General features: G+C 39.2%; 1 protein-coding gene across 1 annotated transcript; it reads left to right on the forward strand.

The window, feature by feature from the left end:
• The first annotated feature begins 1890 nt into the window (after window positions 1–1890).
• Window positions 1891–19326, forward strand: LOC114649633 (protein pitchfork-like). Its single transcript, XM_028799097.2, has 6 exons — window positions 1891–2270; window positions 11682–11824; window positions 13877–13975; window positions 17396–17529; window positions 18131–18248; window positions 18843–19326. The coding sequence occupies exons 1-6, from the start codon at window positions 2036–2038 to the stop codon at window positions 18909–18911; spliced, it is 798 nt and encodes a 265-aa protein (XP_028654930.2). The 5' UTR covers window positions 1891–2035; the 3' UTR covers window positions 18912–19326.
• Window positions 19327–19611: the final 285 nt, after the last annotated feature.

The raw sequence follows: 19611 nt of genomic DNA on the forward strand, positions 1-19611 counted from the left end.
ATGACTGACTGACCTACTATTGCAACTCCTGATACTCACTCATTTTTGCCAGTTTGAATGCAAACATCACTAAAGATCTTTGGTAGCCGGTCATCTAGGTTTAGACAAAATGAACTGACATAAAATGATTAACAAATAGGAATAGGTTCTGCTGGGTAGTTTTGATTGACAAGCGACAAAGCCATCACAAAAAGAGACATTCTGAAATAAACAGAGCCTGCAATAAAAGAGCCATAGTTGATAAAACCAGTTTATAAAAGTAATGCCATTATGATATAAACCTTTCAATAACTGAATAAAAAGAACTACATTATTAAAATAAAATAAACATATTCAAATGTATTTTACAATAATCCAAGACATGTACCTGCTTTGAGCCTGATGCTGTCTGGGGTTGGCTCCAGCTGTCCTGCTATCCTGATCTGGATAAGCAGGTTTGGAAGATGAATGGATGACGTTTATCTAATTAGTTTAAGGTTTTTATTTAGTTTACTCAAGCAGACATGAACTTTGCCTTCTTAGTTGCATCAAAAAACAGACAGAAATACAATTTAAAAAGAGAAAAATAAGACAAGTTAAAACTTACACAGAAATTATAAATTATTTATATTATTTTGAAAACTAATTTTTTGTTAACTGCTTCTAGCAGGCAGGATGGTGGCACAGTGGTAGCCCTGCTGCCTCGTAGTAAGGAGACCAGGATTTTTGTCCCAGGTCCTCCCTGCGTGGAGTTTGCATGTTCTCCCTATGTCTGCATAGGCTTCCTCAGAGTCTAGGTCCTCCGTTTTTTCCTGTTTTTCAAAGATATGCAGGTTAGGTGAACTGGTGACACTAAATTGCCCTAGTGTGTGTTTGGTGTGCCCTATGCTAGCTGGGATAGGCTCTAGCCCCCCAGTGACCCTGGCCTTGATTAAGCAGATTACAAAATTACATCACATGACTGTTTCTAGCAGCTTGTGAGTATGTTTACACCTAAAATGGTTATATGATGATACATATGAAAAACTGTACACATCTCGAAATGTTTAATATCTCTGATATTCCTTATTAAACAGACATACAGTATGCCACAGGGAAGAAAGGAATTAATGAAACATTTTGCATGTGTCTTTAAAGTGACTAACCTGACCCCTGATTTAATGAAGTTAAGTTCTGCATGTAATGGGAGTCATTTGTCAGTTTTTTCAACATTGCCCTCTGACACACACTTACCAAATCATCCACCTGAGCCCCAATAATTTGAGTAATCTGCTGGAGTTTTTTTTTTTTTTTTTTTAATTTTAATTTGTCAGACCACTAAACCAGGCAAAAAAAAAAAAAGTTGAAAGTGAATGACATACTGGATCACATTGTCATAAAAGGGTAACATGAGGTTCTTGTCCACTTTAAATAATTTTCAGTTTAAGGAGGAGAAATAAGTACTAATTGCATTTAAAGTGTATGCTATGTAGTCATTTAACAGTTGAGATTATAATCTGGGTAGTTCCTAAATGTTTATATTAAGTCATTATTTCTAAACAACACTCCCCCCGAACAATAATGGGTGAACGTGCACACACATTTCTGCTTCTTAAAGTCAAATATCCTTTCTTTAGTATTTCTGATCGTTAGGGTGGGCTTCTTTTCACAATTTAATGACTTGTATAGAAGTGATTTTTTTCACGCTATTTATTTCATCATTATCTTTTTGCTTATTAAGTTTGGCACAAATGGTATTCCATATTGCCTTGCTGTGTAGGTAATACCGTACAAGGAAAAGAAATGCAAATAAACTTGTCTATTAACATACTATCCATTTCCCAGAATGCTTTTATTATTGGAGGATGGTACATAAGCTGCAATAAAACGCACTGTGTATTTACTTTAAAGACGATAGTTTATATATAGTTTATATATTCAATTAAACGGGAAGTATTTTAGGCATTTAAAATAGAAAATAAATGGTAGGTACTTGATGAACCATTAGCAGCAGCTACGGACAATTTATACAAATACTTCTCACCTACGATCCGTGTTTTGTTTAAAATTACGTTTAATGATGCCACGTTCGCCTAATGCGCGGAAATCAGCTACGACGTCCCAAGCTGTTTCTCATCCAAAACATGACGGTAAACATGCAAAAGACCCACCGCCGTCTCTTGGTGCGGACGCCGTGACAGCTCAAGCAACAGACGAACAACTGCCCGACGAGGTCATGGAGGGTCATCTCCAAGGCAACAAACTTGTAAACACGGCATTTACAGGAGACAGCATGGAGGAAGAAGAGTCGGGTAAGTGATTTGATAAAAGTTGGCAGAATTGTGACAGCAAGTGTAGGAATTGTGCATATAGTTTGGGCACATAGATTGGCGAAGGGGATGAAAGTGAACCTCTATGTTGACGGGGTCACATCCCAGTCCAAAATATTGTATTGTTCGCAGCATTAAGTCGTGTACAGCGTTATTTCAAACAAACATAGCTTGATTGAAATGCTGACCAAAACCTCCCTGTTTGATCGATCGGCGATACACCGTTGACACAACGTGTGTGCCTAAGCGCTATATGGGATGAATTTGGTTCCTGTCCAAGGCTATTTCGTGCATTCTGATGATGTAGCGGTATTCTTTTGTTCACCCGCCATCATCTGCTGGAAGAAGAGGGCTGAGGAAATATCCGTATTTATGTAGAATTACGAGCTCCGTGTTAGCTGTAGTTTTGGAATGATGCGTTGTGCTCCTACGCGTTTCTCTTTTCTTCCAGTGCTTTAAAGCAGCTTTCCTCTTAACGTTCATCCTGATATTTAGATAGTTCATGCAAAAATGTGGAAAGGACCCAGATATTTAGTATCATAAGGGCTAATGCCTGTCTTCTCAGCAATGGACAAAAGTCTGAAGTAATCTCTCAAAAGGTCGCCAATCCATTGTACAGACCATTTCAGCATCCATACATTTTCTAAACCCATTTTATTATTTAACATGCTCAAACCCAGATTTATCCAATTTAGTATCAGAGTGGGATGGAGGCTATCCCAACAGCATTGGTCACCAGGCCTGAAATGACCCTAAATAAGACACACATTACATTATTACATTTAACTGTAAACATTATATTAGCCAGATTACTCCAAATGCACTTAACTGTGTTAGTTAACAAACACAAATCAGTTGTTCCACATTTTTAAAAGTCGGGTGCATTATTTTGGAAGGTGTAGTGGAGCAGTGCTTAGCACATCTTCCTTAATATTCCTGAGATGTGAGGTTTGATTCACTGGCCTGCTAATTGCCTCTGTCTGGAGTTTGACTGTTTTCTCTGTGTAAAGATGGGTTTTTCTCTGGACATGCAATGGGCTGGTGAAGCTTCCAACTTTGGTTTCTAGATTTTGTCCCCTGGTAATAAGATAGGGTCTGGCCCCTGCAAACCTGACTTGGTTTAAATGGTTTAAAAATAGCTGGATTGATGTTTAAGAACAAGAAATTAGACTTTTAGGCACCTATCTGGGATAGCTTCTTATGAAGACACATTGCTAAGTTGCTGCGCTGACAACCAACATCCATCCTTGCAGACAGGCACATGTCTATTACGGTTCCTCCCTGAATTAGATCACTGAATCATTTTTTTATTTAATACAGCATTTTGATGTTGCACTCTATCAAAGGACACTTAATAAAACACAAGAGAATGCAATCCAAAGCACACAATTCAAGCTTCTATTGGAGCACTAGCACTGTCTGTTCAGTTTTTGTCATCAGTTTTACCTTATGTGTATTAAATTCAAAGAATGCCCAGTTTGTGCAATAATTTGGACACTTTGCAAAAAAGTCCCACAGTTAATATAAAATTTCACACTCCACTGCTTTCATTCATTGTTATTTATTTATTTTTTTAATATTCACTGATGAGGTGGCATGGTAGTGTAGTGGTAGCACCAATGCCTCACAGTAAAGAGACCAGAGTTCATATCCCAGTGTAGAGTTTGTATGTTCACCCTGTGTCCATATGGGTGTATGATTTTGTTCCATAGTCCAAAGACATGCAGGTTAGGTGGATTGGCTGTGCTAAATTGTGTGTGTGTATGTGCTTGTGTTTGTGTACATCCTGTGATAGACTTGTGTCCTGTCCAGTGATTGTTCCTGCCTTGTGTCCTATGCGTGCCAGGATGGACTCCAGCTCATCTGCAACCTTGCTCAGGATTAGTGGGTTTAGGAAATGGATGAATGCTCTGATTAATATTGCAATTGTGGTGGTAAGTAAAAGTTGAAAAGTCAGTGCCTGAAAGATATTTGTTAGCCTCCTTACTTTCTGGTCTGATTTCATCACACAAGCTGGGATGGATCCCAAGTCCACAGGCCCCTGAGTCTAACAAGACCTCAGTGTTCCCCTCCCCATCCTGTCCCATCCCGAAAACCCTTCCACCAACCAAAACAAACCTTCTGGCATGTCAAATTAAAGTTATTCATTCAAATGCTGATGTGTACTTGTATTTATAGGGCATCAAACACAATCTAGCAACTTCATTATGCTAGATGAGTGCACAGAACACATTGTGTAATTTAGATTGCAAAAATTTGCATTGTGATTAGCTTGCTTTCTGAGGAAAGCCTTATACACGCTTTGCATTCAAAAATAAAACACAAGTACAGTGAAACCTTGCAATAATATGCCCTTTAACAGCACAAATGTGGCTTCCTTTCCTTCCCACAAACTATTACAAAGGTCCCAGTCAGTATTTTGCTGTGCTCGCTAAAGCTGGTCCAAAAATATTCCCTCTTTCAGTACCTTTTGAGGTGGATTTCAAATATTGTTTACATTTTATAAAAGGCTGAAAAAAGCTGATGCAAATAAGCCATTTGAATTGTATAAAAAAAAGAAAATTTTGGTTACATAAATGTTTAATTTGTTACTTCTGTAAGTAATAGATATAGATTCTCTATATTTATGTTGTTTGGTTCTCATTTGTTTGTGTGTTTATGTAAAGCTTTGTAAAATTTGTTATAATTAATAAAAATAACAAAAAAAAACCAGTAATGCTATAGTCATCAATATAATTTTTGTGTAATATCCACACCAACCAATGCAGGCCAACATTTGTCACCAGCTGTAAATACAGTAGAAAACATAAAAAACAAAACTAGAGAGGCTATAGAATAATAATTAATAAATCAGTTATCCTAATGTACAGAGGCTCTGTTTTACCTAAAAATCTGACCTTTTCAGGGGGTTCAAAACCTTTAGCAGTGCACTGGATTCAGCTTCGAAAACTCGGCTGGTTTCATTTTCAAAATGGCCTGCTTTATGTTTGAGGCCCCCAGGCCAATTCAGGGAACCACTGTACACTCAAGACAGAGCTATGTGTGGCATGAGGACACTCAAGACTGGTGGCCATCTCAAATGACCCTAACCTGGTGCTCTCTTCACAGCAGTTTTCAGGGTATCTGCACTACCCGTCACTTCCTAGCAGCACTCATTTTTTACTGTGGTATCCCCCTACTGTTTTTCAGGTTTCCAGGTTGTTGACTCATTTCAGGGTGGAGTGCGGCCTAGAAGCTAACTTGGTCTCATCAGTTGCCAGGCACAAGCTTGCCCTTTATGGGATGCCATTGCATTGCAGGTTGCACAAGAACACAGATATACCAGTTGTTTCATATATACTTGGCCAAAGGAGAACTATCAATGAATCCAAAGTGTGCCTTTGTATTGTCTAATTAAAGAGCTGACATCTATGGGAGACATGATTACAGGATCTGCATGGTAGCAACACCAACCCTTGGGTGATCATGCCACTGGCCTTTAGCTATTTACATTAATTTTGATATTACATGTACTTTGATCTGATTGCAGGTTACACTACCATATAAAATGTTACATTATTAAGGATTTGAAACGTTTGCATTGAATTAACAGTTTCATTACTGTTTTTTTCGGCACGGTGGCGCAGTGGGTAGCGCTGCTGCCTCGCAGTTGGGAGACCTGGGGACCTGGGTTCACTTCCCAGGTCCTCCCTGCGTGGAGTTTGCATGTTCTCCCCGTGTCTGCGTGGGTTTCCTCCGGGCGCTCCGGTTTCCTCCCACAGTTCCAAAGACATGCAGGTTAGGTGGATTGGCGATTCTAAATTGGCCCTAGTGTGTGCTTGGTGTGTGGGTGTGTTTGTGTGTGTCCTGCGGTGGGTTGGCACCCTGCCCAGGATTGGTTCCCTGCCTTGTGCCCTGTGTTGGCTGGGATTGGCTCCAGCAGACCCCCGTGACCCTGTGTTTGGATTCAGCGGGTTGGATAATGGATGGATGGATTACTGTTTTTTTAAATGTTTTATTATAAAACGAATTCTTTAATCTACACCATTTTTGATGGCAGTCATCACAGGGCACACTTATTCGCACACCCGTACCATTTCAATTCAGATCTGGCTGTTAGGATAACAGCATGTGTTCAAGATGTAGAAGTTAACTGGAATTTCAGGAGAAATCTCATTCAAGCACAAGGAGAACTTGCATACTCATTTCCTGCTGTGAATCAAGCTGAGGACCCACCAGCATCAATAAACAAAGTACATAAATACTAACACCCATACATCCCTACAACCGTTTTCTAAATCCACTTATTCCATTACAGGTTTGTGAGTTTAATGTTAACACTTTAACTCAATCACTTTATCATTTACCGTCCTGGTGTTTGCTCAGATGGCAACACAAGGTAAGCTAGACAGATGAGGCCACCTAATCCAGTTTTCACAAATTTTATGGGAAAACCCTGGTAAATCAACATTTAATCCCTTAAGTGTGTACTGTGTCTTCTCCCAATGAGCTGGTACTAGAACTTTTTATATGGCCAAATAATTTAAACTGGGTTCTCTCTCTCTGAACAAACAGTGCCTCCCCCCAAGGACCCTCATTATTGCTTCCCTTTTTCACTCAGAGCAAGGCATCTACCCTGCTGCAGGAATGTCATTTAAGGCACTTGTATCATGGTCTCATTCTTTCCTTCTATACTGCTACAGTGTGGGAAAAGGTTCACAAGACTCTCACTACTACACAGATCCATTTCCTAGTTTCCCAGTCACCTCAATTTGCAATTGCAAAATGAATATAATTGAATTTAAACATATTCCCCATGGTGGACTGGTGGAATCTCGATTCCTATCTCAGTCTTGGTTTTGTTGGAATAAGTCTGATCTCATGACACCTCTATTAAATAGTAGAAAATTAGTACATGGTTAGAGGTCCAATTACAGCCTCTTTTTGAGCTTAAGTCTTGTTTAGGGTGTTAGCTAGCACTTCTGTGTGAAACCTGAAATCTTCTCTTTTGATTGTGTTTTGGCTTTGGATCAGCTAGACCTGTTACTGTGAGAGTTTCCTCCAGTTTCCCAATACTTTTTGATGGCGTAGGACACTGTTTTCACTGACCCCTTGACTTTTTTGCAATTTCTCTAAATGAAAGATCTACACGTTTAAGAGTTATAATGGTCTGTGTTAATTATGTTATGTTAATTTCCTTTTTCTCACAATTATGAATGCAAAATACAGTGCAGTATTGTCTAAATATTACTTCAGAGGCTGTTGAAACACAGAATGTTCCAATTCTACTTTTGTACAGACAGATGGTTTGTAAGTAATCGACCAAAGTTGGGACACCTGCAGGAATTGTTGTTGTTGATGCAGACATTTATTTATACAGTATAGCACATTTTCATACAATCAATGTAGCTCAAAGGGCTTTATATGATGAAGAAAGAGAAAAAAGACAAATAAATAATTAAAATTAGGGAACACTAATTAACATAGAATAAAAGTAATGGTCTGATGGCCAGAAAGGACAGAAAAAACAAACAAAAAAAAAAAAACTCCAGATGGCTGGAGAAAAAAATAAAATCTGCAGGGGTTCCAGGCCATGAGACCACCCAACCCCCTCTAGGCTTTCTACCTAACATCAATGACCTCAATTAGTCCTCATTGTATTCTGGGTTCTCATGGAAGAATTTGATGATGATGGTCATGTGGACTTCTGGCCTTTAATCCATCAATGTAAGGACATCACGGTGCTTTGAGTAGGTGGTGGTGGCGCAGATCGCCACCACAGAAAACCGGAAAAAGAACAGAAGAGAAAGTAGGGGTTAATATGGATTTTGGAGCCACCATGAATAATAATGATAATTAATTGAATATGCAGAGCATCAGGATTTAACTAAGATTAAGCTATGAGAAAGCCATGTTAAAGTAATGTGTTTTTAGCAGTGTTTTAAAGTGCTCCACTGTATTAGCCTGGCGAATGCCTATTGGCAAGCTATTCCAGATTTTAGGTGCATAACAGCAGAAGGCCGTTAGCTCTTGGAATTCTAAGTAGACACTCATTTGAAGATCTAAGATTACGATTTGGAGTGTGAGACATTCTGAAATATAAGATGGAGCGAGATTATTTAAGGCTTTGTAAACCATAAGCAGTATTTTAAAGTCAATTCTAAATGACACAGGTAACCAGTGTAGTGACATCAAAACTGGGGTGATGTGCTCAGATTTTCGTTTCCGAGTTAAGATTCTAGAAGTTGCATTCTGCACTTATTGCAATCGATTGATGTCTTTTTTGGATAGTCCTGAGAGGAGTGCATTACAGTAATCTAGCTGACTGAAAACAAAAGCGTAAACTAATTTTTCAGCATCTTGCAATGTTATAAGAGGTCTAACTTTTGCTGTATTTCTTATATATATGTATGTGTACACACACACACACACACACTGTACATATTATATGACAGACATTTGTGTATGTGTGTGTGTGTACAGTCTATGTGTGTTTGGATAGTGTATATATAAGGTAGTCAAGGTGGCAACTGTCGCCAAGTAGTCTGTTTTCACTTCAGGTCACAAATGTGTGAAAGACGCATTTGTGACCTGAAGTGTGACCTGAACCTTACATGCACGTAACCCGAGTCTGCTTGCATGTAAGCAAAAGATGATGTCATAAAAAAGTCGCAAACAAATATATAGGTAAACAGAGACCTTGATTACTGTAACAAACTGTTTTAATTACATAATATAATAAGGCACATGTTGCCAGGCAGTGAATCAACAAAGTTTTGCCATCCTGCCGGAACCTTTGTTATAAAGTCAGTGAACCTGTGATTTAAGCGTAATTTAAGCATTATTCATCCATCTATTCATTTTATGAACCTGCATATTCCATTACATTGTTATGGGGTCCAAAGCCTATCCTGGCAAATTTAGATTTATGGCAGAGACCATAAGAGAGGGGGGTGCTGGAGCCTATCCCAGCTAGAATAGGGCACAAGGCAGGAACAGATCCTGGACAGAGCGCAGGTCCATTGCATGGACACAGACACAGATACACACTCACACACACACACATCCATCCCAAGCACAATTTAGTATCACCAATCCATCTAACCTGCATGTCTTTGGACTGCGGGAGGGAACCAGAGCACCTGGAGGAAGCCCACTTAGACACGTGGAAAACATGCAAACCCCATGCCGGGAGGACCCAGAACGCAAACCCTGATTTCTGAATTGCGAGGCAGCAACGCTACCATTGTGCCACCGTGCCACCCCAAGTCCAATATTGTTCTTGTACACAGCATTAAAGACGTACAGCAAGATAAAAAAAAATCTAATTTCAGTATTCTGATATGATGGACTACTGTATCACCCCTCAGCTGGATTGATTACAGTGGTTTCCATTGTAATATGGTATCATTTTCAAAACACCCAAAACTGATTGTCATTGCTGCTTGCTTAAAATCAACCTACCAGACCACCCAGGACTCATGGATATCAGCCTTCACACTATTGCAAAGCCCTGTTATGATTCTCTTGGTAAGCACTCTTTTAGCCTTATGGCTTCAATTCTCTGAATTTCTTCCTATAGGTCTGTCCATGAGCATTGTGATTTAACTTTACTCATTCCAAAACTAATGAGCATATGGGTTTGACTGTTCAATAAAGATAGAAAATCACTACAAGTCTATCAAATATTTAAACCTTTATTTACGTCTTTTTACAATCCTCATCCTAATTCACACATTTGTCTCCTTTCTAGAAGTGTGAAGATCTACTTTAATTGGCAATGTGTGAACATCTTGACTGCATGATGTCCTGTTCACATCTCCGCTGTCACAACTCTGACTGTAATGATTTGATTCTCTCTGATAAGCTTATTGATTTTTTGTTACTTTCAATAGAGAACAGTTGGGAGTAACCCCTATCTGTCTAATGAGTGATGTTTGTGTTCTTATTATGTAGAGCTTTCCCCATTGTGTACTACTGCTAGCATCCATTCAGGAATTTGGTATTAAAAGTTAATGGATGATCATTTAAGCATTCTTTGGAAGAAACATTTAAATAGTCACTGAAGATCTGAGTGGCAATGTATGTGTTCCTGTCTTTAAATGACTAAACACAATGTATGACTCTGCTAGCATCCATTCATGCATCTCCATACGCACGGTGATGTTGTGTGTGACTATCAACTACAGGAATTGGCTCATTCACTGAAAATTCAATCCTCATATGCTATTGAGACCAGACATTTTCTCACACTGAAATATGAATTCATGACTGATGCTGGTGACATCATTTTTTTTATTAAAGTGTTAGACAATAGATAAAAAGTATTATTATAGTTACAATACTGCACATTTCATATTGTCAGATGTTTCTTTCTAATTCCAATATATGAATTTCTTTTGGTACATCAATTTTATATTCTCTTACCTTATCCTCCTAATCCTACTGGTCTGTCATCTCATACTGTCAATCTATTCCCATCTACTATCAGTTCATGATTACTCATATAGTCTGCTTCCTTGTTGTTTATAACCTGTTGAATAATTGTGCAGTTTATCTTCTTGTTACATTACATCAGTGGTCTACCAACTCCTTTTCTGGAGGGCCGCAGTGGCTACAGATTTTCATTCTAACCCTCTTCTTAATTGATAACTAGTTTTCTTTTCATTTTAATTGGCTTTTTTTTTAAGATTTGTTCCCCTGAAGTTTTTCATCATTCCTCTGAATTGTTTCATTTATTTCCTTAAATGGCACCCACATAGAAATGAAATATAAAGTGAGTGCACCAGCAAAAGACCAGCCAAGTCAAAGCCTCAAACTCCAACCAATTTCACTCCAACCAGTTGCTTAATTAGGCGCCAGTGCTTGTTGTTAATTAAAGTGTTTCTTTAATTCCATGGCTTGCTGCTGCTGTCACTGTGCAATAGCAGGCATTTCCGAAACTGTAGGTTTTCTTATTTCTAAGAACACAATCAAAATGTTTTGGGAAACTGAGCAGATCAACGTTGCTGAGATTTTCATCTTTCTTTACTTTCAGATATCGTATGATGGACCCAGTTTGCTGGTCATGTTTTGGTTCATTTTGTATCTCGTTATTGTTTGGCTGCTAATTAAGAAAAATGAAACAGTTCAGGGGTCTGAGTCTTCAAAAAATTAATTCAGAAGAAGTTAATTAGCAGAAAAAACAGGTCACTAATTAAGAAAAGGTTTAGAATGAAAACCTACAGCTACTGTGGCCCACCAGGACAGGAGTTGTGGACCCCTGCTTTTCCATGGTGCCCTTGTTTGCCTTGTAACCTGCCATGTGATTGTGCACTACAGTATATAAAACTGAAGACTGATTTATTGTTGTGTCCAGTTTGAACAGATTAGAGCACCACTGAATTTGCTTCATTTCCTCTTCTCTCCACACAGCACCTGCAAAGATCCTGTCCTTTGGTACAACCCAGGAAAAGAAGATTTTCCCTATTTTCAGTTCCCCCGACTTCATGGGAAATGAACGGCCTCCCATAAGGGGTAAACCAGAGGTTGGGCCTGGCACCTACAATAATGATATTGTGAGTATTTGGGGCCAGGTTTTGCTGAGTGTGCTGGCTTATAGCACAAAGTACCCTTTTGGAAGCTTGAAATGATTACATGGCTGATGGCTTACATTTCAGATGGAAACTTCTAATTACTTAACAAATACTTCCCTGCAAGTTCAATGTCTGGTTGGATTTATACATCACAGCTTGAATTCTCAGCCTTTTCTCATATATGAACACTTTTAAAAATAAATTGAATTGAATTAAACCACACTTACAAGAGCAGACTTCATATGACTTTTCATAGGACATGGTGACTCTTCCTATGAAGTCAGTAGACAGATTGGGAGAGCATGGGGAGTCATGAGGTCAATGGAAAGTGGTTTGTGGCACTCCCGACATCTTTGCAAAAGGATAAAGGTCCAAGTCTTTAGAGTCATGGTACTTCCTGTTTTGCTCTATGGTTGCAAAACATGGATGCTTTCCAATGTCCTGAGACAAAGACTAGACTCCTTCTGTACTCTGTCTCTTTGGAGAATCCCAGGGTACCGCTGGTTTGACTTTGTGTCATATGAGTGGTTGCTCATGAAGCCCCGAATGAGGCACATTACCTGCATTGTGAGGGAGCGTCAGTTACGACACTACAGCCATGTGTTGCGGTTCCCCAAGGGTGATCCAACTCGCAGGATCCTCACTGTTGGGGACCCCAGCAGCTGGACTAGGCCAAGGGGAAGTCCACATAACACCTGGTCATTTCTGGGGGGGGTTTGGGAAACGGGACCGCGTATCTACCTGGGGGGGTTGCCAACCAGGATCCTGAGCTGTTTTTATCGTGTGGTGATTGTGGCAACGCACTGTACCAGTGCATGCTCCCCAACCTGATGTGACCTGACCTGACCTGACCTGATCAAGAGTAGTGATCTCAAGAAATTAATTTGCCATTTGGGGGCGGCAGCCTAATTGCTCCCTGTATTTTCTCCAATATTAGCATTACTGGAGTTTGGAGTGCACCATAGGAAGCAGCAGCAATATTAGGTTACTCCTCATTTCTGTATGCACCTGGAGCATCGAAAGGAATGCTCCCAGGTGTCTCATTATTTACTTTTTTGTCTGATGCCTTTATCCATAGTGACTTACAAAACTTTAAATACAATTGGTTACATTTCTTTTGCGTGATTTGTTTATATGGTGTCAGTAGCAGGATTTGAACCCACAACCTCAGAGATTGAAGTCAAAAGCCTTAACCTTTACACCTCACTGCCATCTTTGTTTGCATTAGTACAGTTTAGCCACAGAAAGAGGTTTTCATTCACCTATGGTGTCTAGCAGTGCCATGAAATCCTAAATGGTAGTATCATACATTATGTGGGCTTTCCCATTTAATATCTCATTCAATGGGTTACAGAGCTAATTATGTGAGCATTTTGGGTGAGCAGATCACAAAGCTTCCATTAGCAGAATCTTGAAAGTTGAGCTGCGATAAAGGCTCATAGGCTGGAAAGAGTTGTGTCTAGAAGGATAAAGAACAGATGTGTGTTTCAGAGCACTTTAATGACACTCCATACTTAGTTCTTAAAATGGGTGGATTTTTGGGTTTTCCTGCATTGAGTTTGCACATTCTCCCTGTGTATGTGTGGAATTCCTCCGGGAGCTCAGGTTTCCTCCCACAGTAAAAAGACATGCAGATTAGGTTGATTGGCAATGCTAAATTGGCCCTAGTGTGTGTGTGCACACATGTGTGTTTTCACCCTGCGATGGATGGCAGCACCCTGTCTTGTGCTTGCAGAAATAGGCCCCAGCTTATCCATGACCCTGCTCAGGATAAAGCTGGTATATAAAATAGATAGATGGATAGGAAGTTATAACTACCTGTTAGTGCTTTGTAAAGGTCCTTGTGATGCATACTCCATGAAAGGCACTTTATAATACAAAGATTAATGTACTTGTTAAATAAACTAAATAATGCCAGTGATCTACTGAATTGAAGACAATGTGGCAGTTGTCATGCCTTGTCATTATTAGTACATAAATTAATTTTCTCTGCCTACCATTTAAAAGTCATCCCTACCTTTTTGTCTCCTGAAGATCACTTCATTTATTCATGAGCTACAGAAGAGACCAGAGAGCAAGAAGGGCTACGTCATTGGAGCTCGAACTGCAAGTCGCTTTCTCCCCACTATCCAGGTAAACCCAAATGACATGATGACATTGTAGTTATTTAGAATATTTGACTTTTTAAATGGAAAATCTGAGCCAGTGTATCCAACTAAAAGATCTTCCATGCCTAACTTCTGACAGTGCAATTTACTTTAAGGCAAGAAGTAACTCTTTTTTATATAATCATTCAAGCTGATTTTCAAAATATAAGTGCACAGCATATTTGTATCATTTATAAAAATTGGACAGGTAGTAACTAGGGAATCCATTCCCGGGCTCCTTATTACCGGGAGCCCAGGATTCCCAGACGTTTCCCATTCCCGCATTCCCGGGAATGAAACTGCTGGAATTCCCGGCTGAACGGGAACGGCCAAGCTCGCATATATAGCATTTAAAAGTGTAAAAATCGATCAAGAAATAACAGAGTTATAGTTGAAAATAATTAAGTTGTACGGTTTTTTGGCCCACGGTGTAGTGTATCGCTCATTAATTCAGTCAACAACAGACCAGCAGCAGTCAGTCTCCCGGCTCCCACTAAGACTGAGCACAGTGGACTGGGAGGTGTCTGCACTCTGCAGCTTACGAATGCCGGGATGGAGCAGAGTTCATTGACGTCTGTGCTGTTGACAGCTTTGAACAGCAACTTGAAATTGCAATGTGTCAGTCTGTTGCATCCGCATTATCTGTGCCAAGAAACTTGCCATCACAGAATGATGACAAGAAACTGGATGCATCAGTAAAAGCTGAAATAGCGGTGTTTCAGAGCAACGGCAAGCACGGACGTTGTTTAGAACAAGTGTATCAGTATCTGATGACTGTGCTGCCTACTTCAGTGGATGCAGAGCGTGCTTTCTCAGCGGCTGGCGTACTCTGCATGAAGGTGCGCTCTCGCCTGGATGACCGTACGCTCAACACATTGTGCTCTTCCGCAACTAACTAGATACATGTACTTCTATGACAGCATGAACTGCTTGTAGTTAAGGTTAGTCTTTTATTGGTGTTAACATATTGCAGTAGTTTTATTAAAAATAAGTGTGGCTCAATCTAAAACCGTTCACATGTGTGATGCCCGTGCACTGTGTCATTCCCGAATTCCCAGGAATGGATAAACCCGTCTGGGAATGGATTCCCTAGTAGTAACATATTATGACCAAGTAAGGACAGACAAAGGACCTTACAAGATCCTAGGAGAACAAAAATATGCACAAACAATTAAAAGATTCACTATGTTGCACTACTAACAAGGGGTGCTAGTCTCTTACCTAGGGGCACATGAGCAACTGAAAGGTAGTAAGGGGCTTCCAGTTGGGTGGACAGGCACAATTAAGAGTCCCTTGTTTTGATTCATGGACTCCTACGGGATATTGGGAAGGCTAGACTGTGCCTGTCTCTTTATGTGATAGTTGGAGCTATGAAGTGCAGTGTCACCAGAGGGAGTTCTAGCCAGGTAGTCCATGGGCTGATCATTGTGACCCCTGAAATAGTTACTGGGTTGATTCAGAAGGTGAAACAAACTAGGGAAATAAAGCCGCCCTAATTAAGTGAGCTTGGATATGGGAGGTGAGACTTTTAAAAGGACTAGCTAGCAGGAGGGAAAAAAAAGGCAGGGTGTAGAAAAGGAGTGTTAGTAATAGGGAGAGGGGGCACTTTTCATGTGTGTGGACAAATGGACCAGCAGCCTCATATTGATCACAGTGTAGCACGGATAGGCCCATTGTAATAATGTGGTTTCTCATTTTCCAGTTTACATTGTTTAGCCTCTTTAGCATTCATTTGGGTGATGAGATATATTAAGAGCATACATTATTATTCAGCACATATTTTTTCAATGTAAGGAGTAGCAGGTTAAAATATAACTCTCAGAATTACGTAATAAGTCAATAGTGAGGTCCGAACATGTAACCACCTGGTTTATGGTTATAAACCAGCAGACCATAATGACTAAAAGAACAACATCCCAAGACGCTTAATGGATACACTGCATATCAGTTGTTTCCACCCTACTAGAATGTTAAATGTCCACTTACAATAGTTCATAAACAACTGGGCTTCTTGGTGCCCTGTTCTTATTCCACTGTCACTTACCACCCTTTAATTATCTTTTTCATTTATTAGTCTCAGTAGAGGCAGCTCCTGGGTGACCAGACCACTTCTCGGCTGATTGGTAATGTCTGTGTCTTTGAAGTGCTTTATTATCTATTATTTGACATAACTGATGCCCATGCAGGTGTCCTCATTTGCATTTTAAAGTGCTTTCTGAATGTCAGCCATAGGCATTTCCTCCTTTTTCAGAAACTGACTCACTGCATATTGTTACACTGAGCTAGGCAAGTGGATCTGAAGCCAGTAAGACCATTTTCATTCAACAGATGAAACTACTAATTTTGATATTGCATATTTCACTATTGTCATGCATTTCTTGCTACTTTCAGTATCATTGCTACTTTTGGAACATTCTATCATAGTACTGAAATAGCCTCAAATGGGTTTGATAATCGTTAGGCACTTATGACTGACATGTGAGAGGTTGAGCCAAATTAGGGCCAAAGTGGAGTAAAAGTAGGGACATTGCCTTTATAGAGGAACACCTCAAAAGGCAGGAGGCAGCAGCAGTGAAAAAGGAAAAAGAGAAAATTGACAGATGCAATAGTGAGACATGCGAGATAAGTGAAAGTACCCCAAAAGCCTGTTTTTTTAGTTTGTTTAACTCACCAAGGTGAGTAAATAAATTGTGAGTACTGAAGCTTTTCTATGCCTTTTAGTAGTAATAATCTTTCCGTCTACATTTCCATTTTATGAACCCACTTAATTTCCTAAAGGGCTGTAGAGATCACTCTATCCACTTAGCATCAACAGTTAGGTGAGAATCAAGCCTAGAAAAAATGTGGGGCGTTATATGGCATCAGACAGATTTAGCATCTCCAGTCAGTCGGTACATTGAGAAACAATATGCAAGTACAAAGAGAAACTACCATCTCTATACACATACTGGTCTAGCAGGAGCTGAGAAGTAGCAATGATAACTACATTTAATACCCACAATTACTCCACAGTAAATGGAAATTGCAAGAGTTAATAGGTACAGATTTTGTCTTGTTTTAGGCAAATAATTAGGAATGGCATTATATGAAACATGGGTACAAGGCACTCAGATAGGCATATCAATAGATAGATTAGATGTCATTATATAAAATACAGGTAAATGTTAATTGATAGAAAGATTTGAAAAGACATTACATATTTGATAGACAGATGGCTAGATGATAAATATGTACTTTATTTATATGCAAGAAGAAATTCATATGCTCCAGCAGCAGCATATAACATACACAGACATCCTGTAGTATACAGCATGTTCAGGCTTATACAGAAGTATAAGATGCAGAACTATACAAACAATTATTTTGCTAAGTGACTCTAAATTATGCTCCATAATGTTTTACACAGACAACAACTGTGTCTCCAGTGGATTACCAGGGTGATCTACTTCGAGAGCGCACCTTCACACCAGCTTTTGCTCCTTTCAACATCAAATCCCGACGAATCAGCATATCAGACCAGAGAAAGTACTGCAATCCAGGGTAAGAAAGAATTTGGGAAGGTTTCTGCCACAGATAAATTTGGGATTATTTAAACCCATTTTCAAAGCTTGTGTAGAATGGTGTTGGGTTTTTCCAAAAAGTGTGTCCCACATAACAAGCATAAACACAACTGGGCATGGACTGGTAAATGTCATTTCCTTTAATTTAATTTCTAAACCTCCTTTATTTATTTTAATTATTTTAGAGAAGAAAGATAAATAAGAAAATAGTATACATATACATTATTTTACAATTATTCTACATCTGCACACACACGCCCACACATACACTCATCCAGAGCCAATTTGGAATTGCCAGTCAATTTGAACTGCATGTCTTTGGGTATGTGGGAAGAAAATTGGTGTTCCCGAAGAAAATATGGTTATGCGTAGAAACTCCACATTGAGAAAACTTGTGGGATGCTGGATCTGTTAGGTCACAGCATTAACCATTCTGTCAACATATTTCCAATCATACCTTGTGGATTAATGGCATTTGTCAGAACTGTGGTGATGAATAAAAAGTAAAGATTTTTTTGTTTAGCATAATTTAAGGAGATTTGGTTGGATTACCAGACACTGACATTTCATGATTTGTTTAGCCCTGGGGCGTATGAGCATGATGTCTCTCGTACCCGGAAAGTATCCTGGCCTATGAGGTTTGGGTCCCCTGATTGGATGCAAATTCCAACTCCAGAGCAGAGGACTCTGAAACCTGAGGTGAGTTCCTGCCCTAGTCTGTACTAAGATATATTTTGCATTTGGGGGCTTAGAGTTTAAGAAGCTAGATTAAAAATCAACAGACTTCAGTGCCAACTCTACCATGGGCTCTATGGTGCCCCCCATAGATACCTGTGTTCTTGTGTATTTAGGACATTTTAGTTATCTACACAATCCCAGACACTTTGCACATCTTATGTAATTGGGTGCATGCTTTTAGAATTTCTGCCCTGGAGCCACATCAGACAAACACTTTGAGTGACCAGCAGAGATTAAACCAGCATAGGTTAGACTGCTTTAAGCAAATCGAACAACTGTTTAAAAAAAATAAAAATAAAAAATAGGTTGTGCTTTACTTAATAATTACACTGCGGTAACACCGTGATGGGTGCTACATGAAGATTTTTTATCTACTGAACAGCATTTGAGGAAACATTCTCACTGCCAAAGAGATGCATAATATAATATTTGATTGATGGCACCCAGAAGAACCATTGAAGTTAATCTTGACTACATAACCAAAATACATGAATTACACATTTTTGTGCATTATTGACTTTTTTGTTTGTTTGTTTTTTCTTTCTTTCTTTACAGTTTATATCTGCTACCCAATTCAGAAAACACCGGAATCGGATTGCCTACCTCAGTCTATACTACAGCTAGCTAAATACCAGGGAACAGTAACTCCCTGCTGTGTGCCTATTCTGAATAGAAAACACCTCTACCTCAGAGCCCACACCTTTTGAAAAGAACATCTACACATTATTTGTCTTTGAAAACATATCCCTTTCACTAATTATGCAATGGTAGTGTCTGTTTGATAATGAACTGACTTTGATTGATCATGAACATTCAGCTCCTAACAACTTATTGTCACACCATGTTACATATATTTTTTTTCCCTTTTCGAAGACCAATTAATAATCTTTGTTTGCATCAACTCTATGATGTCTGTTCCTGCTGCTCAAGACATTAAGTGTTCACACTCTTCAGAAAGGACTCTTGTCATTATCTCTTACACTTCAGGTGAGAAGGATTGCTTATCCTGTCTTTTTAATTAATATGTGCATTAATTAAAGTCAAGTACACCCAGTTCAAATCAAACACTTAAAACGTCCTCCTAAACAAGTGGATATGGGATGGAAACAACAAATTAATCCATAGCCTTAATATTCTTCTCCATAATGGCTACCTTTAATGCTGATTTATACTGCCATAGCCTAAATAGCCTGTACTGTAGGCAGCCTGACACACACCTCCTTAAAAATGTGACTAAGTGTCATGTCGATGTGGACAATACGCAAACCCCGATGACTCTGATTGGCCAGTTTGGTAACTATGTGTTTACTGAAACATGTTCCAT

This window comes from Erpetoichthys calabaricus, chromosome 3, assembly GCF_900747795.2.
Source record: "Erpetoichthys calabaricus chromosome 3, fErpCal1.3, whole genome shotgun sequence".
NCBI classification, from domain to species: domain Eukaryota; kingdom Metazoa; phylum Chordata; class Cladistia; order Polypteriformes; family Polypteridae; genus Erpetoichthys; species Erpetoichthys calabaricus.

What these genes read in the sequence shown, in the direction of transcription:
- LOC114649633 (XM_028799097.2), top strand. Translation starts at nt 2,036, where the DNA reads ATGATGCCACGTTCGCCTAATGCGCGGAAATCAGCTACGACGTCCCAA. An exon ending in GCACCTACAATAATGATATT is followed by an intron (nt 11,825 to 13,876) that starts GTGAGTATTTGG and finishes TGTCTCCTGAAG; the next exon opens with ATCACTTCATTTATTCATGA. An exon ending in AGAGGACTCTGAAACCTGAG is followed by an intron (nt 18,249 to 18,842) that starts GTGAGTTCCTGC and finishes CTTTCTTTACAG; the next exon opens with TTTATATCTGCTACCCAATT.